At 49.5% G+C, this 20,735-nt stretch overlaps 2 protein-coding genes across 8 annotated transcripts in view; both read right to left on the bottom strand.

Annotated features, from left to right (window-relative positions):
* LOC121845504 overlaps positions 1-1,360 on the bottom strand; it is a 1,789-nt gene extending 429 nt beyond the window's left edge. The window contains exons 1-2 of the mRNA XM_042317006.1: positions 1,176-1,360; positions 1-959 (exon numbers count right to left, since the gene is read on the bottom strand). The exon at positions 1-959 is cut by the window's left edge and continues 429 nt beyond it. Coding sequence (XP_042172940.1) covers positions 1-959; positions 1,176-1,339 — 1,123 coding nt within the window. The 5' untranslated portion in view covers positions 1,340-1,360. The remainder of the gene's footprint in view (positions 960-1,175) is intronic.
* fhod1 (formin homology 2 domain containing 1) overlaps positions 1-20,206 on the bottom strand; it is a gene marked incomplete at its 5' end in the record, with an annotated part of 154,715 nt that extends 134,509 nt beyond the window's left edge. For all 7 annotated transcript variants that reach the window (XM_042317004.1, XM_042317003.1, XM_042317002.1 and 4 more), the window contains 2 exon segments: positions 9,821-9,885; positions 20,100-20,206. In XM_042317004.1, the coding sequence (XP_042172938.1) occupies positions 9,821-9,885; positions 20,100-20,206 (172 nt within the window).
* Positions 20,207-20,735: the final 529 nt, after the last annotated feature.

Genomic DNA, 20,735 nt, shown 5'->3' on the forward strand with positions numbered 1-20,735 from the left:
TCAACAGAGTCATTTCAGAATAGTGGATATAAAACCTCAGTATCAACAGTGTCATTTCAGAATAGTGGATATAAAACCTCAGTATCAACAGGGACCGAGTCATTTCAGAATAGTGGATATAAAACCTCAGTATCAACAGTGTCATTTCAGAATAGTGGATATAAAACCTCAGTATCAACAGAGTCATTTCAGAATAGTGGATATAAAACCTCAGTATCAACAGTGTCATTTCAGAATAGTGGATATAAAACCTCAGTATCAACAGGGACCAAGTCATTTCAGAATAGTGGATATAAAACCTCAGTATCAACAGTGTCATTTTAGAATAGTGGATATAAAACCTCAGTATCAACAGAGTCATTTCAGAATAGTGGATATAAAACCTCAGTATCAACAGTGTCATTTCAGAATAGTGGATATAAAACCTCAGTATCAACAGTGTCATTTCAGAATAGTGGATATAAAACCTCAGTATCAACAGTGACCGAGTCATTTCAGAATAGTGGATATAAAACCTCAGTATCAACAGTGACCGAGTCATTTCAGAATAGTGGATATAAAACCTCAGTATCAACAGTGACCGAGTCATTTCAGAATAGTGGATATAAAACCTCAGTATCAACAGTGTCATTTCAGAATAGTGGATATAAAACCTCAGTATCAACAGAGTCATTTCAGAATAGTGGATATAAAACCTCAGTATCAACAGTGTCATTTCAGAATAGTGGATATAAAACCTCAGTATCAACAGGGACCGAGTCATTTCAGAATAGTGGATATAAAACCTCAGTATCAACAGTGTCATTTCAGAATAGTGGATATAAAACCTCAGTATCAACAGTGTCATTTCAGAATAGTGGATATAAAACCTCAGTATCAACAGTGTCATTTCAGAATAGTGGATATAAAACCTCAGTATCAACAGGGACCGAGTCATTTCAGAATAGTGGATATAAAACCTCAGTATCAACAGTGTCATTTCAGAATAGTGGATATAAAACCTCAGTATCAACAGAGTCATTTCAGAATAGTGGATATAAAACCTCAGTATCAACAGAGTCATTTCAGAATAGTGGATATAAAACCTCAGTATCAACAGTGTCATTTCAGAATAGTGGATATAAAACCTCAGTATCAACAGGGACCGAGTCATTTCAGAATAGTGGATATAAAACCTCAGTATCAACAGTGACCGAGTCATTTCAGAATAGTGGATATAAAACCTCAGTATCAACAGTGACCGAGTCATTTCAGAATAGTGGATATAAAACCTCAGTATCAACAGTGACCGAGTCATTTCAGAATAGTGGATATAAAACCTCAGTATCAACAGTGTCATTTCAGAATAGTGGATATAAAACCTCAGTTCAACAGGGACCGAGTCATTTCAGAATAGTGGATATAAAACCTCAGTATCAACAGTGACCGAGTCATTTCAGAATAGTGGATATAAAACCTCAGTATCAACAGTGACCGAGTCATTTCAGAATAGTGGATATAAAACCTCAGTATCAACAGTGTCATTTCAGAATAGTGGATATAAAACCTCAGTATCAACAGGGACCGAGTCATTTCAGAATAGTGGATATAAAACCTCAGTATCAACAGTGACCGAGTCATTTCAGAATAGTGGATATAAAACCTCAGTATCAACAGTGTCATTTCAGAATAGTGGGTATAAAACCTCAGTATCAACAGTGTCATTTCAGAATAGTGGATATAAAACCTCAGTATCAACAGTGACCGAGTCATTTCAGAATAGTGGATATAAAACCTCAGTATCAACAGTGTGTCATTTCAGAATAGTGGTATAAAACCTCAGTATCAACAGTGTCATTTCAGAATAGTGGATAAAACCTCAGTATCAACAGGGACCGAGTCATTTCAGAATAGTGGATATAAAACCTCAGTATCAACAGGGACCGAGTCATTTCAGAACAGCCAATCAGCTGCTAACAAAATGAGTTGGAGGAAACCGTTCTACTTCCCAAAGAGTATCTGTTCCAAATTATACCCTATTCCCTATATAGGAATAGGGTCTGTTCAAAAGTAATGCACCATATAGGGAATAGGGCTCTGGTCTATAGTAGTACCACTATATAGGGAATAGGGCTCTGGTCTATAGTAGTACCACTATATAGGGAATAGGGCCCTGGTCTATAGTAGTACCACTATATAGGGAATAGGGCTCTGGTCTATAGTAGTGTACTATATAGGTAATAGGGCTCTGGTCTATAGTAGTACCACTATATAGGAATAGGGCTCTGGTCTATAGTAGTACCACTATATAGGGAATAGGGCCCTGGTCTATAGTAGTACCACTATATAGGGAATAGGGGCCTGGTCTATAGTAGTGTACTATATAGGAATAGGGCTCTGGTCTATAGTAGTACCACTATATAGGGAATAGGCCCTGGTCTATAGTAGTACCACTATATAGGGAATAGGGCTCTGGTCTATAGTAGTACCACTATATAGGGAATAGGGCCCTGGTCTATAGTAGTGCACTATATAGGGAATAGGGCTCTGGTCTATAGTAGTACCACTATATAGGGAATAAGGCCCTGGTCTATAGTAGTACCACTATATAGAGAATAGGGCTCTGGTCTATAGTAGTACCACTATATAGGGAATAAGGCCCTGTCTATAGTAGTACCACTATACAGGGAAGTGGCCCTGGTCTATAGTAGTGTACTATATAGGGAATAGGGCCCTGGTCTAATGTAGGGGGTTAGCAGTAACACGTCGTCAAGCCCCCACATTCTTCCCTCTAGTGTATAGAGTCAGACAGAGATGTCAGAGATACAGAATACTATTGTATTGTTGATCCAGTATGGGCAGGTGTTGTTGACCTAGATAAAGAGGCAGTCTTTCAGGGTGAACAACATTTCTCTCTCTACTTAAAAACATCCTCTCCTGTTCACTGCAAAAACCACCTGGACAAACTCTCCACAGGAACGTCTTTTAACATAAAGGAAATGTCTATCCAAATCACTACCCACGCTGTACAGAGTTGGATAGAACAGGGGCTAGTAGAATGTATCTATAGAATTGGATAGAATAGGGGCTAGTAGAATGTATCTGTACAGAGTTGGATAGAACAGGGGCTAGTAGAATGTATCTATACAGAGTTGGATAGAACAGGGGCTAGTAGAATGTATCTATACAGAGTTGGATAGAACAGGGGCTAGTAGAATGTATCTATACAGAGTTGGATAGAACAGGGGCTAGTAGAATGTATCTATACAGAGTTGGATAGAACAGGGGCTAGTAGAATGTATCTATACAGAGTTGGATAGAACAGGGGCTAGTAGAATGTATCTATACAGAGTTGGATAGAACAGGGGCTAGTAGAATGTATCTATACAGAGTTGGATAGAACAGGGGCTAGTAGAATGTATCTATACAGAGTTGGATAGAACAGGGGCTAGTAGAATGTATCTATACAGAGTTGGATAGAACAGGGGCTAGTAGAATGTATCGCACGCCTAGCCATCAGACACATGACCTGTGAAAACAAATGCAACATATGTCTCCAAACCGTTTAGTCAACCGATGACTGCAGAGGTTAGATTGACCCTCACACTTTAACCTCACGGACAATACAGTCACTTCCTGAGTCAGCTGGGACTACAACTGCACAGTCACTTCCTGAGTCAGCTAGACTACAACTGCACAGTCACTTCCTGAGTCAGCTAGACTACAACTGCACAGTCACTTCCTGAGTCAGCTGGACTACAACTGCACAGTCACTTCCTGAGTCAGCTGGACTACAACTGCACAGTCACTTCCTGAGTCAGCTGGACTACAACTGCACAGTCACTTCCTGAGTCAGCTGGACTACAACTGCACAGTCACTTCCTGAGTCAGCTGGACTACAACTGCACAGTCACTTCCTGAGTCAGCTGGACTACAACTGCACAGTCACTTCCTGAGTCAGCTGGACTACAACTGCACAGTCACTTCCTGAGTCAGCTGGACTACAACTGCACAGTCACTTCCTGAGTCAGCTGGACTACAACTGCACAGTCACTTTATGCTACAAATACAACAAAATGACAGCTCCATACTATAACCCTGTGGAACAGGGGGGGACAGGAGGCCAGCTCCATACTATAACCCTGTGGAACAGGGGGCCAGCTCCATACTATAACCCTGTGGAACAGTAGGGAACAGGGGGCCAGCGCCATACTATAACCCTGTGGAACAGCTCCATACTATAACCCTGTGGAACAGGGGGCCAGCTCCATACTATAACCCTGTGGAACAGTAGGGAACAGGGGGCCAGCTCCATACTATAACCCTGTGGAACAGCTCCATACTATAACCCTGTGGAACAGGGGGCCAGCTCCATACTATAACCCTGTGGAACAGGGGGCCAGCTCCATACTATAACCCTGTGGAACAGCTCCATACTATAACCCTGTGGAACAGGGGGCCAGCTCCATACTATAACCCTGTGGAACAGTAAGGAACAGGGGCCAGCTCCATACTATAAACCCTGTGGAACAGGGGACCAGCTCCATACTATAACCCCGTGGAACAGTAGGGAACAGGGGGCCAGCTCCATACTATAACCCCGTGGAACAGTAGGGAACAGGGGGCCAGCTCCATACTATAACCCTGTGGAACAGTAGGGAACAGGGGGCCAGCTCCATACTATAACCCTGTGGAACAGTAGGGAACAGGGGCCAGCTCCATACTATAACCCTGTGGAACAGGGGGCCAGCTCCATACTATAACCCTGTGAAACAGTAGGAAACAGGGGGCCAGCTCCATACTATAACCCTGTGGAACAGGGGACCAGCTCCATACTATAACCCTGTGGAACAGTAGGGAACAGGAGGCCAGCTCCATACTATAACCCTGTGGAACAGGGGGCCAGCTCCATACTATAACCCTGTGGAACAGGGGACCAGCTCCATACTATAACCCTGTGGAACAGTAGGAAACAGGGGGCCAGCTCCATACTATAACCCCCAGTGGAACAGGGGGCCAGCTCCATACTATAACCCTGTGGAACAGGGGGCCAGCTCCATACTATAACCCTGTGGAACAGGGGGCCAGCTCCATACTATAACCCTGTGGACAAGTAGGGAACAGGGGGCCAGCTCCATACTATAACCCTGTGGAACAGTAGGGAACAGGGGGCCAGCTCCATACTATAACCCTGTGGAACAGTAGGGAACAGGGGGCCAGCTCCATACTATAACCCCGTGGAACAGTAGGAAACAGGGGGCCAGCTCCATACTATAACCCTGTGGAACAGTAGGGAACAGGGGGCCAGCTCCATACTATAACCCTGTGGAACAGGGGGCAGCTCCATACTATAACCCCGTGGAACAGGGGGCAGCTCCATACTATAACCCCGTGGAACAGTAGGGAACAGGGGGCCAGCTCCATACTATAACCCTGTGGAACAGGGGCCAGCTCCATACTATAACCCCGTGGAACAGTAGGAAACAGGGGGCCAGCTCCATACTATAACCCTGTGGAACAGTAGGGAACAGGGGGCCAGCTCCATACTATAACCCTGTGGAGCAGGGGGCAGCTCCATACTATAAACCCTGTGGAACAGGGGGCCAGCTCCATACTATAACCCTGTGGAACAGGGGGCCAGCTCCATACTATAACCCTGTGGAACAGTAGGGGGCCAGCTCCATACTATAACCCTGTGGAACAGTAGGGAACAGGGGGCCAGCTCCATACTATAACCCTGTGGAACAGTAGGGAACAGGGGGCCAGCTCCATACTATAACCCTGTGGAACAGTAGGGAACAGGGGGCCAGCTCCATACTATAACCCTGTGGAACAGTAGGGAACAGGGGGCCAGCTCCATACTATAACCCTGTGGAACAGTAGGGAACAGGGGGCCAGCTCCATACTATAACCCTGTGGAACAGTAGGGAACAGGGGGCCAGCTCCATACTATAACCCTGTGGAACAGTAGGGAACAGGGGGCCAGCTCCATACTATAACCCTGTGGAACAGGGGCCAGCTCCATACTATAACCCCAGTGGAACAGGGGGCCAGCTCCATACTATAACCCTGTGGAACAGTAGGGAACAGGGGGCCAGCTCCATATTATAACCCTGTGGAACAGTAGGGAACAGGGGGCCAGCTCCATACTATAACCCTGTGGAACAGGGGGCCAGCTCCATACTATAACCCCGTGGAACAGGGGCCAGCTCCATACTATAACCCCGTGGAACAGTAGGGAACAGGGGCCAGCTCCATACTATAACCCTGTGGAACAGGGGGCCAGCTCCATACTATAACCCTGTGGAACAGTAGGGAACAGGGGGCCAGCTCCATACTATAACCCTGTGGAACAGTAGGGAACAGGGGGCCAGCTCCATATTATAACCCTGTGGAACAGTAGGGAACAGGGGGCCAGCTCCATACTATAACCCTGTGGAACAGTAGGGAACAGGGGCCAGCTCCATACTATAACCCTGTGGAACAGTAGGGAACAGGGGGCCAGCTCCATACTATAACCCTGTGGAACAGTAGGGAACAGGGGGCCAGCTCCATATTATAACCCTGTGGAACAGTAGGGAACAGGGGGCCAGCTCCATACTATAACCCTGTGGAACACAGCTCCATACTATAACGTGTGGAACAGGGGGCCAGCTCCATACTATAACCCGTGGAACAGTAGGGAACAGGGGGCCAGCTCCATACTATAACCCCAGTGGAACAGGGGCCAGCTCCATACTATAACCCCTGTGGAACAGTAGGGAACAGGGGGCCAGCTCCATACTATAACCCTGTGGAACAGCTCCATACTATAACCCTGTGGAACAGTAGGGAACAGGGGGCCAGCTCCATACTATAACCCCGTGGAACAGGGACCAGCTCCATACTATAACCCTGTGGAACAGTAGGGAACAGGGGCCAGCTCCATACTATAACCCTGTGGAACAGTAGGGAACAGGGGCCAGCTCCATACTATAACCCCTGGAACAGGGGACCAGCTCCATACTATAACCCTGTGGAACAGTAGGGAAAGGGGCCAGCTCCATAAACTATAACCCCGTGGAACAGGGGAATAAGCTCCATACTATAGGCCTGTGGAACAAGGGTATAATGGGGCCAGCTCCATACTATTGTTTAACAGGGGACCAGCTCCATACTATAGGCCCTGTGGAGCAGTCTGGAACAGGGGTCCAGCTCTCCATACTATAACCCCTGGGAACAGTAGGGAACAGGGGGCCAGCTCCTATTATAAACCCGTGGAACAGTAGGAAAAAGACTTCTCAGAGAGCTACAGGCCTGGACAAGTCAGGCAGTTATACTAAACTACAGAACACAAAGAAGTAGGACATGAATAATTACATGTCAGCATCTGGCATTCTCAGCTCCAGAAGACTAATACACTTGGCACTACCTATCCTGCTGAGCTGAAGCCTTGGCATTCTCTCAGAGAGCTGATACAAGGCCTGCTGAGCTGAAGCCTTGGCATTCTCTCAGAGAGCTGATACAAGGCCTGCTGAGCTGAAGCCTTGGCATTCTCTCAGAGAGCTGATACAAGGCCTGCTGAGCTGGAGCCTTGGCATTCTCTCAGAGAGCTAATACAAGGCCTGCTGAGCTGAAGCCTTGGCATTCTCTCAGAGAGCTGATACAAGGCCTGCTGAGCTGAAGCCTTGGCATTCTCTCAGAGAGCTAATACAAGGCCTGCTGAGCTGAAGCCTTGGCATTCTCTCAGAGAGCTAATACAAGGCCTGCTGAGCTGAAGCCTTGGCATTCTCTCAGAGAGCTGATACAAGGCCTGCTGAGCTGAAGCCTTGGCATTCTCTCAGAGAGCTAATACAAGGCCTGCTGAGCTGAAGCCTTGGCATTCTCTCAGAGAGCTAATACAAGGCCTGCTGAGCTGAAGCATTGGCATTCTCTCAGAGAGCTAATACAAGGCCTGCTGAGCTGAAGCCTTGGCATTCTCTCAGAGAGCTAATACAAGGCCTGCTGAGCTGAAGCCTTGGCATTCTCTCAGAGAGCTAATACAAGGCCTGCTGAGCTGAAGCCTTGGCATTCTCTCAGAGAGCTGATACAAGGCCTGCTGAGCTGAAGCCTTGGCATTCTCTCAGAGAGCTAATACAAGGCCTGCTGAGCTGAAGCCTTGGCATTCTCTCAGAGAGCTGATACAAGGCCTGCTGAGCTGAAGCCTTGGCATTCTCTCAGAGAGCTAATACAAGGCCTGCTGAGCTGAAGCCTTGGCATTCTCTCAGAGAGCTAATACAAGGCCTGCTGAGCTGAAGCCTCAGTCTTTAGGTCTCAGTCAAGGTTTCTCATCAAACAAGCAATATAGTTTTTTTCCTGCATCACAGGAAATATAGTCTAGCTCAACTTCAGCATCACAGGAAATATAGTCTAGCTCAACTTCAGCATCACAGGAAATATAGTCTAGCTCAACTTCAGCATCACAGGAAATATAGTCTAGCTCAACTTCAGCATCACAGGAAATATAGTCTAGCTCAACTTCAGCATCACAGGAAATATAGTCTAGCTCAACTTCAGCATCACAGGAAATATAGTCTAGCTCAACTTCAGCATCACAGGAAATATAGTCTAGCTCAACTTCAGCATCACAGTTCGTAGGGAGGTAAAACATTTAAAAATGGACATACGTTTTTTAAAAAAGGACTATGTAATTATACGGCCATCAGCTGCACCTATTACGATAAACAGCAGCAGTCGGCAGAACATTAGACTGCTGCTGACGTCACCGGTTGGAAACACTGGTGGATTAATAGAAGATCTGAGTCGGGGGTTTAGACGGAAACAAAACTCCAGAAGAATCATCGGAGCCAGTTAAACACTACTGCCTTGGACGGGCGGGGGCATTTCCCCCCCCCCTTACCCACAATGCACTTGGAAAATAAAACAGTTTTATGCCTGGAGTGGAAAAGAGGAGTTAAGAGGAGTGTGATGATGTCAGCGCTGCGGTGACAAATGGAGAGTTACAGCTCATAGAGACCAATGGAAGCTACTGGAAGGATCCCAACTAGAGAGTTACATCTCATAGAGACGAATGGAAGCTACTGGAAGGATCCCAACTAGAGAGTTACATCTCATAGAGACCAATGGAAGCTACTGGAAGGATCCCAACTAGAGAGTTACATCTCATAGAGACCAATGGAAGGATCCCAACTAGAGAGTTACATCTCATAGAGACCAATGGAAGTTACATCTCATAGAGACCAATGGAAGGATCCCAACTAGAGAGTTACATCTCATAGAGACCAATGGAAGGAGTTACATCTCATGGAAGGATCATAGAGACCCAACTAGAGAGTTACATCTCATAGAGACCAATGGAAGGATCCCAACTAGAGAGTTACAGCTCATAGAGACCAATGGAAGGACCCCAACTAGAGAGTTACATCTCATAGAGACCAATGGAAGGATTCCAACTAGAGAGTTACAGCTCATAGAGACCAATGGAAGCTACTGGAAGGATCCCAAATGGCAGCCTATTCCCTATATACTACACTACTTTGTCCAGAGCCTCATCAGGAACAGGAAGACATTAGGGACTTGGTCACTGGAGGCCACGGTGGCTGGGTCCATTACAGATTATAGGAAAGATGGGAAATACACACTGCTACTCCCCCCCTCCGAGTCAAATACACCCTGCTACTCTTCCCTCATAAACCCTTTATAAGGTGTATATAGATGGTTCAGAAATCACTCATAAACAAACATCTTGCTGTTAAGCATCTATGAAGTGCTTTTGAAGCATTTAGGAACACTTCATGAACGTTCTATAAAGACTTTGTTTCAAGTGGGACGGAGGGATGGAAAAGGAGGAGCAGGATCTTACCTAGAATGGAGTGGACTCTGACAGATAGCTGAGTTCTCAGGATCAGGATGGGCTTCTTCCCTCTACTGTGGAGAGAGAGAGAGGATACTTTAGTGAAGAGGAGAGAGAGGAGGAGAGAGAGAGAGAGAGAGGATACTTTAGTGAAGAGGAGAGAGAGAGAGAGGAGAGAGAGGATACTTTAGTGAAGAGGAGAGAGAGGAGGAGAGAGAGAGAGGAGAGAGAGAGAGAGAGAGAGAGAGAGAGAGAGAGAGAGAGAGAGAAGACTTTAATGAATAGAGGAGAGAGAGGAGAGAGAGAGGAGAGAGAGAGAGAGAGAGAGAGAGAGAGAGAGAGGAGAGAGAGAGAGAGAGAGAGAGAGAGAGAGAGAGAGAGAGAGAGGAGAGAGAATACTTTAATGAATAGAGGAGAGAGAAAAGGAGTCGGACGATAAAGAAGTGACAGTATCAGTTAGGATAACATCAGGTCATAGGGAGAAATATCTATGGGAGGACGTGGAGAGAGACGGCCTAGAGAGAGGAGGAGAGAGAATACTTTAGTGAATAGAGGAGAGAGAAAAGGCTAGTCTGGAGGATAAAGAAGTGACAGTATCAGTTGGTCAATAACATCACTCATAGGGAGAAAGCCCAGAGGACGTGGCTCAATACGGCCTACTGCCAGGGTAACGGAGCCCAGAGGACGTGGCTCAATACGGCCTACTGCCAGGGTAACGGAGCCCAGAGGACGTGGCTCAATACGGCCTACTGCCAGGGTAACGGTGCCCAGAGGACGTGGCTCAATACGGCCTACTGCCAGGGTAACGGAGCCCAGAGGACAGAGGACGTGGCTCAATACGCCCTACTGCCAGGGTAACGGTGCCCAGAGGACGTGGCTCAATACGGCCTACTGCCAGGGTAACGGAGCCAGAGGACAGAGGACGTGGCTCAATACGGCCTACTGCCAGGGGAACGGAGCCCAGAGGACGTGGCTCAATACGGCCTACTGCCAGGGAACGGAGCACAGAGGACGTGGCTCAATACGGCCTACTGCCAGGGGAACGGAGCACAGAGGACGTGGCTCAATACGGCCTACTGCCAGGGGAACAGTGCCCAGAGGACAGAGGACGTGGCTCAATACGGCCTACTACCAGGGGAACGGTGCCCAGAGGACGTGGCTCAATACAGCATACTGAGGGAACGGAGCCCAGAGGACGTGGCTCAATACGCCCTACTGCCAGGGGAACGGAGCCCAGAGGACGTGGCTCAATACGGCCTACTGCCAGGGGAACGGTGCCCAGAGGACAGAGGACGTGGCTCAATACGGCCTACTGCCAGGGGAACGGCCTACTGCCCAGAGGACGTGGCTCAATACAGCCTACTGTCAGGGGAACGGAGCCCAGAGGACGTGGCTCAATACAGCCTACTGCCACGGAGCCCAGAGGACAGAACATGGCTCAATACGCCCTACTGCCAGGGGAACGGAGCCCAGAGGACGTGGCTCAATACGGCCTACTGCCAGGGAAACGGTGCCCAGAGGCGTGGCTCAGCCCTACTGGAAACGGTGCCCAGAGGACGTGGCTCAATACGGCCTACTGCCAGGGAACGGTGCCCAGAGGACGTGGCTCAATACGGCCTACTGCCAGGGGAACGGTGCCCAGAGGACGTGGCTCAATACGGCCTACTGCCAGGGAACGGTGCCCAGAGGACGTGGCTCAATACGGCCTACTGCCAGGGGAACGGTGCCCAGAGGACGTGGCTCAATACGGCCTACTGCCAGGGGAACGGTGCCCAGAGGACGTGGCTCAATACGGCCTACTGCCAGGGGAACGGTGCCCAGAGGACGTGGCTCAATACGGCCTACTGCCAGGGGAACGGAGCCCAGAGGACAGAGGACGTGGCTCAATACGCCCTACTGCCAGGGGAACGGAGCCCAGAGGACGTGGCTCAATACGGCCTACTGCCAGGGGAACGGTGCCCAGAGGACGTGGCTCAATACGGCCTACTGCCAGGGGAACGGTGCCCAGAGGACAGAGGACGTGGCTCAATACGGCCTACTGCCAGGGGAACGGAGCACAGAGGACAGAGGACGTGGCTCAATATGCCCTACTGCCAGGGAACAGAGCCCAGAGGACGTGGCTCAATACGGCCTAGTGCCCAGAGGACAGAGGCCGCTCAATACGGCCTACTGCCCAGAGGACGTGGCTCAATACGGACTACTGCCAGGGGAACGGAGCACAGAGGACGGGGCTCAATACGACCTACTGCCAGGGGAACGGGGCCCAGAGGACAGAGGACGTGGCTCGATTCGTCCTCAGTGTCAGAGTGCTGGAGAGGTTCACGGAGTTGAGATTCTCCTCTGTCCGAGTGCTGGAGAGGTTCACGGAGTTGAGATTCTCCTCTGTCTGAGTGCTGACACAGACGGGGCTAGACTGTAGATATCTCCTGCTACCCAGAGTGCCATCCCAATAAACACAACAATGGCCGGGCTGTGACGGCTGGTCCAGCAGGGATTATATACTTTGGCAGATTCTGGAGGAGAGCAGAGGAGAAGAGCAGAGAAGTATGGAGGCTATGCTGTGTCAGGGTGTGTGTGTGTGTGTCAGGGTGTGTGTGTGTGTGTGTGTGTGTGTACTGTAAGTACTCATCAAATCTTAACATCATCATCACATATACAAGTTGACCCACTCACATGACAATTAGCACCCTGCCGTTTTCCAGGCCGTCCCTCCCCAGTATTTCAGCTGTGTGACCACACTGTTCCACACAACGTGCCCTCCCCCTCCCTCCCCAGTATTTCAGCTGTGTGACCACACTGTTCCACACAACATGCCCTCCCCCTCCCTCCCCAGTATTTCAGCTGTGTGACCACACACAACGTGCCCTCCCCTCCCTCCACCGTATTTCAGCTGTGTGACCACACACTGTTCCACAGAACGTGCCCTTGTCCAAGCTCTCCTGTGATCTCCATGTTCATAAGACCAGTTAACCAGGGGTATGTCACAAATGGCAGCCTATGCCCTAAACACGGTACTACTTGTGGCCAGAGCCCTAAAGGCCCCCCGGGTCAAAAGTAGTGGACTATAAAAAGGGGGAAAGGGCTGGCATTTTGGGAGGCTGACAAGGACTCTGGCTTCAACAACAACATAGGTAACATGTCCCAGTAGTTCTAACAGGGGAGACCTGCTTCCAAATCAAACACACTACAGATGTCTGATCGTGTCGTTTCCCCCTCAGAGTCGGTTCGGTCATTTTAGGAGGCCTGTAGGTCTCTCCCATTCATGTTGTCAGCCTGCTGCTGCTTCTAGACTGAGGTGACGTAGCTGCTGCTTCTAGACTGAGGTGCGTAGCTGCTGGTGCTGCTTCTAGACTGTGGTGACGTAGCTGCTGGTGCTGCTTCTAGACTGAGGTGACGTAGTTGCTGGTGCTGCTTCTAGACTGAGGTGACGTAGCTGCTGGTGCTGCTTCTAGACGGAGGTGACGTAGCTGCTGCTGCTGCTTCTAGACGGAGGTGGCGTAGCTGCTGCTGCGGCTTCTAGACTGAGGTGGCGTAGCTGCTGCTGCTTCTAGACTGAGGTGCGTAGCTGCTGCTGCTTCTAGACTGAGGTGATGTAGCTGCTGCTGCTTCTAGACTGAGGTGATGCTGCTGCTGCTTCTAGACTGAGGTGATGTAGCTGCTGCTGCTTCTAGACTGAGGTGATGTAGCTGCTGCTGCTTCTAGACTGAGGTGATGTAGCTGCTGCTGCTTCTAGACTGAGGTGATGTAGCTGCTGCTGCTTCTAGACTGAGGTGATGTAGCTGCTGCTGCTTCTAGACTGAGGTGATGTAGCTGCTGCTGCTTCTAGACTGAGGTGATGTAGCTGCTGCTGCTTCTAGACTGAGGTGATGTAGCTGCTGCTTCTAGACTGAGGTGATGTAGCTGCTGCTTCTAGACTGAGGTGATGTAGCTGCTGCTTCTAGACTGAGGTGATGTAGCTGCTGCTTCTAGACTGAGGTGATGTAGCTGCTGCTTCTAGACTGAGGTGATGTAGCTGCTGCTTCTAGACTGAGGTGATGTAGCTGCTGCTTCTAGACTGAGGTGATGTAGCTGCTGCTTCTAGACTGAGGTGATGTAGCTGCTGCTTCTAGACTGAGGTGATGTAGCTGCTGCTTCTAGACTGAGGTGATGTAGCTGCTGCTGATCCTGAGGTGATAGCTGCTGCTGCTTCCCTGAGGTGATGTAGCTGCTGCTTCTGCTGAGGTGAGGGCTGCTGAGCCTGAGGTGATGTAGCTCACTGCTTCACTGAGGGAACAGAAGGCTTTGTGAGGTAGCTGCTGCTGCTTCACATCCCAGGTGAATAGCACTGCTTTAGACCCAGGTGAGGGCTGCTGCTAAAAGGTAGTGCTTGCTTCTAGACTGAGGTGAGCTGCTGGCTTCTAGACTGAGGTGTAGCTGCTGCTTCTAGACTGAACGTCAGCTGCTGCTTCTAGACTGAGGTGACGTAGCTGCTGCTTCAGACTGACTGACGTAGCTGCTGCCTCTAGACTGAGTGACAGCTGCTGCCTCTAGACTGCGAGGCTGCCTCTAGACTGAGGTGATGTAGCTGCTGCCTCAGACTTCAAGTCAGACTGAGGTCCCCCAGTCTGCCTCTGACTGGGGCCCAGGTGATGTAGCTGATGACTAGGTGATGTAGCTGCTGCTTCTAGACTGAGTGAAGACAGACTGAGGTGATGTCTGCTTCTTCTGGGTGACCCAGCTGCTGACAGACTGAGGTGATGTAGCTGCTGCTTCTAGACTGAGGTGAACCTGCTGCGACAGACTCGTGATGTCCCCCAGTCTGTAGCTGCTGCTTCTAGACTGAGGTGATGTAGCTGCTGCTTCTAGACTGAGGTGATGTAGCTGCGACAGACTGAGGTGATGTAGCTGCTGCTTCTAGACTGAGGTGATGTAGCTGCTGCTTCTAGACTGAGGTGATGTAGCTGCTGCTTCTAGACTGAGGTGATGTAGATATGAATGATCCGGGCCCCGTCTCTTGCGGAGGGGGGAGAGAATGTCACTGTCACAGGGAACAGCGGGACAAAACACCTCTTTGTCTACATCCCAAATAGCACCTTATTCCCATAGGGCTCTAGCAAAAGGTAGTGTTCTGTATAGAGAAGAGGGTGCTATGTGGGATGCAGACAACGTCATGTGAACTAGAGAGGAAAGACAGAAGGCTTTGTGAGGTCAAATCAGATTCAAATCAGATTCAGGCACAAGTTAATGAATGGGGCCCATAGATGATAAACAGCGCTAGTTGCAGTAAGACAATCACAGTCTGTTCTGGGGAGAAACGTACTTGATGTCTATATGAATACGGAGGAGGAACCGACCGACTCGTATGTCCCCCAGTCTCAACCCACCGACAGACTCGTATGTCCCCCAGTCTCAACCCACCGACAGACTCGTATGTCCCCCAGTCTCAACCCACCGACAGACTCGTATGTCCCCCAGTCTCAACCCACCGACAGACTCGTATGTCCCCCAGTCTCAACCCGCCGACAGACTCGTATGTCCCCCAGTCTCAACCCACCGACAGACTCGTATGTCCCCCAGTCTCAACCCATCCCCGACAGACTCGTATGTCCCCCAGTCTCAACCCACCGACAGACTCGTATGTCCCCCAGTCTCAACCCGCCGACAGTATGTCCCCCAGTCTCAACCCACGGACATGTCTATGTCCCCCAGTCCAACCCACCGACAGACTCGTATGTCCCCCAGTCTCAACCCGCCGACAGACTCGTATGTCCCCCAGTCTCAACCCGCCGACAGACTCGTATGTCCCCCAGTACCAACCCGCCGACAGACTCGTATGTCCCCCAGTACCAACCCACCGACAGACTCGTATGTCCCCCAGTCTCATCCCACCGACAGACTCGTATGTCCCCCAGTCTCAACCCACCGACAGACTCGTATGTCCCCCAGTCTCATCCCACCGACAGACTCGTATGTCCCCCAGTCTCAATCCCACCGACAGACTCGTATGTCCCCCAGTCTCATCCCACCGACAGACTCGTATGTCCCCCAGTCTCATCCAACCGACAGACTCGTATGTCCCCCAGTCTCATATGTCCCCCAGACTCGTATGTCCCCCAGTCTCATCCCACCGACAGACTCGTATGTCCCCCAGTCTCATCCCACCGACAGACTCGTATGTCCCCCAGTCTCATCCCACCGACAGACTCGTATGTCCCCCAGTCTCATCCCACCGACAGACTCGTAGGTCCCCCAGTCCAACCCACCGACAGACTCGTATGACCCCCAGTCTCATCCCACCGACAGACTCATAGGACCCCCAGTCTTAGTCCTCAGACACCAGAACTCATCCCACCGACAGACTCGTATGTCCCCCAGTACCAACCCACCGACAGACTCGTATGTCCCCAGTACCAACCCACCGACAGACTCGTAGGTCCCCCAGTCTCATCCCACTGACAGACTCGTAGGTCCCCAGCCGTCCTAAAATCTATTTCTACAAGGAGTCATGTACCAGCATCTGACCTGTAACAAAGCATTATAAGGGAGATAATGCCTGGCCTATCGAAGGAGACCTTAGGTTTATAGTCTTTATCCTCCAGACGGGTTCTGTGTGGTAATCACATCTACCACATCTAATCACATCTACCTGTGTTCTAGAAAAGGTCTTTATCCTCCAGAATGGTTATGTGTGGTAATCACATCTACCTGTGTTCTAGAAAGGTCTTTAGTCCTCCAGAATGGTTCTGTGTGGTAATCACATCTACATGTCTTCTAGAAAGGTCTTTAGACCTCCAGAATGGTTCTGTGTGGTAATCACATCTACATGTCTTCTAGAAAGGTCTTTAGTCCTCCAGAATGGTTCTGTGTAGTAATCACATCTACCTGTCTTCTAGAAAGGTCTTTAGTCCTCCAGAATGGTTCTGTGTGGTAATCACATCTACCTGTCTTCTAGAAAGGTCTTTAGTCCTCCAGAATGGTTCTGTGTAGTAATCACATCTACCTGTCTTCTAGAAAGGTCTTTAGTCCTCCAGAATGGTTCTGTGTAGTAATCACATCTACCTGTGTTCTAGAAAGGTCTTTAGTCCTCCAGAATGGTTCTGTGAGTTTCACATCTACATTGTCATTCAAGAAAGGTCTTTAGACACCTCCAGAATGGTTCTGTGTGGTAATCACATCTACCTGTCTGGTAGAAAGGTCTTTAGTACTCCAGAATGGTTCTGTGTAGTAATCACATCTCTGTTCTAGAAAGGTCTTTAGTCCTCCAGAATGGTTCTGTCATCACATCTACCGTTCTAGAAAGGTCTTTAGTCCTCCAGAATGGTTCTGTGTGGTAGCATCACATCTCTGTCTTCTAGAGAAGTCTCTAGCTCCAGAATGGTTGTGTGTGGCATCTACAGTCTTCTAGAAAGGTCCACCTCCAGAATGGTTCATGTGTGGTAATCACATCACCTGTGTTCTAGAAAGGTATTTTTCACCCCCCCAAGACTCTATTTTCACCCTGTGAGTTTAAAGAGGACTAGATTGCACATAATACTGTTGTCTGTTGGAACTTGACACCTTTCCCTCACAGCAACTAGCTGGTCAACACCAATGTTCCCAACTAGGGATACTATGTCCCTGGGGTGTCACTTGGCCTATCCTCAGGGGGTCACTTGGCCTATCCTGCGTGGGGGTTTTCACGTGGCCTATCCTCAGGGGTTTTCACTTGGCCTATCCTCGTGTACGTGGGTTTTCACGTGGCCTGTCCTCAGGGGGTATGTGTGTCCTCAGGGGGTACGTGCCTATCCTGTGTGTTCACGTGGCCTATCCGTGTACTGTGTCTTCACGGGGTGTAGAACTTGGCCTACCCTGTCTGCGTGTATGTGTGTGTTTCTGCCCCTTCCTTCTGGTTTCCTCAGCTGATAGTGGGGACTTGGCAGGAGATTTAGAACTCATGGCTACTCCTCAGGGGGTACTTGAACCATCCTCAGGGGGTACTTGGCCATCCTCAGGGGGACTGGCCAGATCCACAGGGGGGTACTTGGCCTCTCCTCAGGGGCTCCATGGCCTCAACCCAATGGGTCCCAACTTGGCCTATCCTCAGGGGGTACTTGGCCTATCCTCAGGGGGTACTTGGCCTATCCTCAGGGGGTACTTGGCCTATCCTCAGGGGGTACTTGGCCTATCCTCAGGGGGTACTTGGCCTATCCTCAGGGGGTACTTGGCCTATCCTCAGGGGGGTACTTGAGAAGACTCACGAGACCAAAGGCCTACTGGTAAAATACACGATGGGTAATTCAGGGCAGAGCGAAATGCAGTTGGTGGCACAGTAACCAAAAAAAGTTGGGAACCACTGTTCTACATTTCTCTAGAATGTTCTACACAGCTCTAGAACGTCCTACACAGCTCTAGAACGTCCTACACAGCTCTAGAACGTCCTACACAGCTCTAGAACATCCTACACAGCTCTAGAACGTCCTACACAGAGAAGGAGACTGGTGGATAGAATGCTGGATTACTACTGAAGCACAGTGGAAAGACAACTTGGACAGGAACTGGTCCAATCATTCTGCATTTCACACCTAAAACTAACACAATGTCTTCATCAGTGAAGTCCCTCTCTCTACCTAACTCCTACGTGGCATCTCTCCAGTCAGTGACATTTCCTATCTCAGTAAAATGACTCACTTCATCTTGCAACACGGACAAGGCCTGTTAAACTCAGCTGGAAACTCAGCTTGGACAGAAGACAGAGATACTGTAGCATCAACGACTAGGAACCCTGATCCTGTCATGTTGCTGTAGAACTCATAGTTCACCCTGAAACACCCTGACTGTGTCTTAATGTTGTGTTGCTGTAGAACTCATGGTTCACCCTGACTGTGTCTTCATGTTGCTGTAGAACTCATGGTTCACCCTGAAACACCCAGACTGTGTCTTCATGTTGTGTTGTTGTAGAACTCATGGTTCACCCTGACTGTGTCTTCATGTTGCTGTAGAACTCATGGTTCACCCTGACTGTGTCTTCATGTTGTGTTGTTGTAGAACTCATGGTTCACCCTGACTGTGTCTTCATGTTGTGCTGCTGTAGAACTCATGGTTCACCCTGAAACACCCTGACTGTGTCTTCATGTTGCTGTAGAACTCATGGTTCACCCTGAAACACCCTGACTGTGTCTTCATGTTGCTGATGAACTCATGGTTCACCCTGACTGTGTCTTCATGTTGCTGAAGAACTCATGGTTCACCCTGAAACACCCTGACTGTGTCTTCATGTTGCTGATGAACTCATGGTTCACCCTGACTGTGTCTTCATGTTGCTGATGAACTCATGGTTCACCCTGACTGTGTCTTCATGTTGCTGTAGAACTCATGGTTCACCCTGACCCTGGCTGGTCTTCATGTTGCTGAAGGAACTCAGAGAGGAGAGAAGGAACCACCCTGACTGAGCTTCATGTTGCTGATGAACTCAGGTTCACCCTGAATGAAAGAAGTGACAGGGAGAAGGAGTTTCAGTGAATGATTGTCTGAGCTGGCAGAAGGAGAAAAAAAGGTAGCTCAGTGAAGGAAAGGTCAAAGAGAGGAGAGAAGGAGAGGAGAGAAGGAGCTCAGTGAAGGAAAGGTCAAAGAGAGGAGAGAAGGAAAGGAGAGGAGAGAAGGAGCTCAGTGAAGGAAAGGTCAAAGAGAGGAGAGAAGGAAAGGAGAGGAGAAGGAGCTCAGTGAAGGAAAGGTCAAAGAGAGGAGAGAAGAGAAGGAGGAGAGGAGAGAAGGAGCTCAGTGAAGGAAAGGTCAAAGAGGAGGAGGAGAAGGAGGAGAGAAGGAAAGGAGAGGAGAGAAGGAGCTCAGTGAAGGAAAGGTCAAAGAGAGGAGAGAAGGAGAGGAGAGAAGGAGCTCAGTGAAGGAAAGGTCAAAGAGAGGAGAGAAGGAAGGAGAGGAGAGAAGGAGCTCAGTGAAGGAAAGGTCAAAGGAGAGAAGGAGCTCAGTGAAGGAAAGGTCAAAGAGAGGAGAGAAGGAGAGGAGAGAAGGAGCTCAGTGAAGGAAAGGTCAACGAGAGGAGAGAAGGAGCTCAGTGAAGGAAAGGTCAACGAGAGGAGAGAAGGAGAGGAGAGAAGGAGCTCAGTGAAGGAAAGGTCAAAGAGAGGAGAGAAGGAGAGGAGAGAAGGAGCTCAGTGAAGGAAAGGTCAAAGAGAGGAGAGAAGGAGAGGAGAGAAGGAGCTCAGTGAAGGAAAGGTCAACGAGAGGAGAGAAGGAGAGGAGAGAAGGAGAGGAAAGAAGGAGCTCAGTGAAGGAAAGGTAAACCGGAAGGAGGAATGGAGAGAGGTGTCCTTACCCCACGTCGTCATAGAGCTGTTCCACATCATCTTTCTGTTCCCCCAGAGACAGGTCCAGGTCCAGGTAGTTCCCATTGGGGGCCATCTGCAGAGCACACTCCTCCAACTGGGACGGAACAAATACAGGGACAGCCATGTCAGGGGGGGGTGTAGTGAAATATTTACACAAACAGGCATAAACACAGTCAACATTAGTCAACAACAGTAAACAGTAAACAACATTAAAAAAGGAGAGACTATTTTCATATTTTATGACTTGTTTTTTTTAACCTCCAATTGGTAGTTACAGTATTGTCTCATCGCTGCAACTCCCGTAAGAACTCGGGAGAGGCGAAGGTCGAGAGCCGTGCATCCTCCGAAACACAACCCAACCAAGCCGCACTGCTCCTTGACACAATGACCACTTTAACCCGGAAGCCAGCCGCACCAACGTGTCGGAGGAAACAACCGTACAGCTGGCGACTGTATCAGCGTGCACTACACCCAGCCCGCCACAGGAGTCGCTAGTGAGCGATGGGACAAGAACATCCCTGCCGGTCAAACCCTCCCCTAACCCGGACGACACTTGCACCGCCCGGTGGGTCTCCCGGTCGCGGCCGGCTGCGACAGAGCCTGGACTCGAACCCAAAACCTCT

The sequence above is a fragment of the Oncorhynchus tshawytscha genome, unplaced genomic scaffold (genome assembly GCF_018296145.1).
Source record: "Oncorhynchus tshawytscha isolate Ot180627B unplaced genomic scaffold, Otsh_v2.0 Un_contig_881_pilon_pilon, whole genome shotgun sequence".
Lineage (NCBI taxonomy): Eukaryota > Metazoa > Chordata > Actinopteri > Salmoniformes > Salmonidae > Oncorhynchus > Oncorhynchus tshawytscha.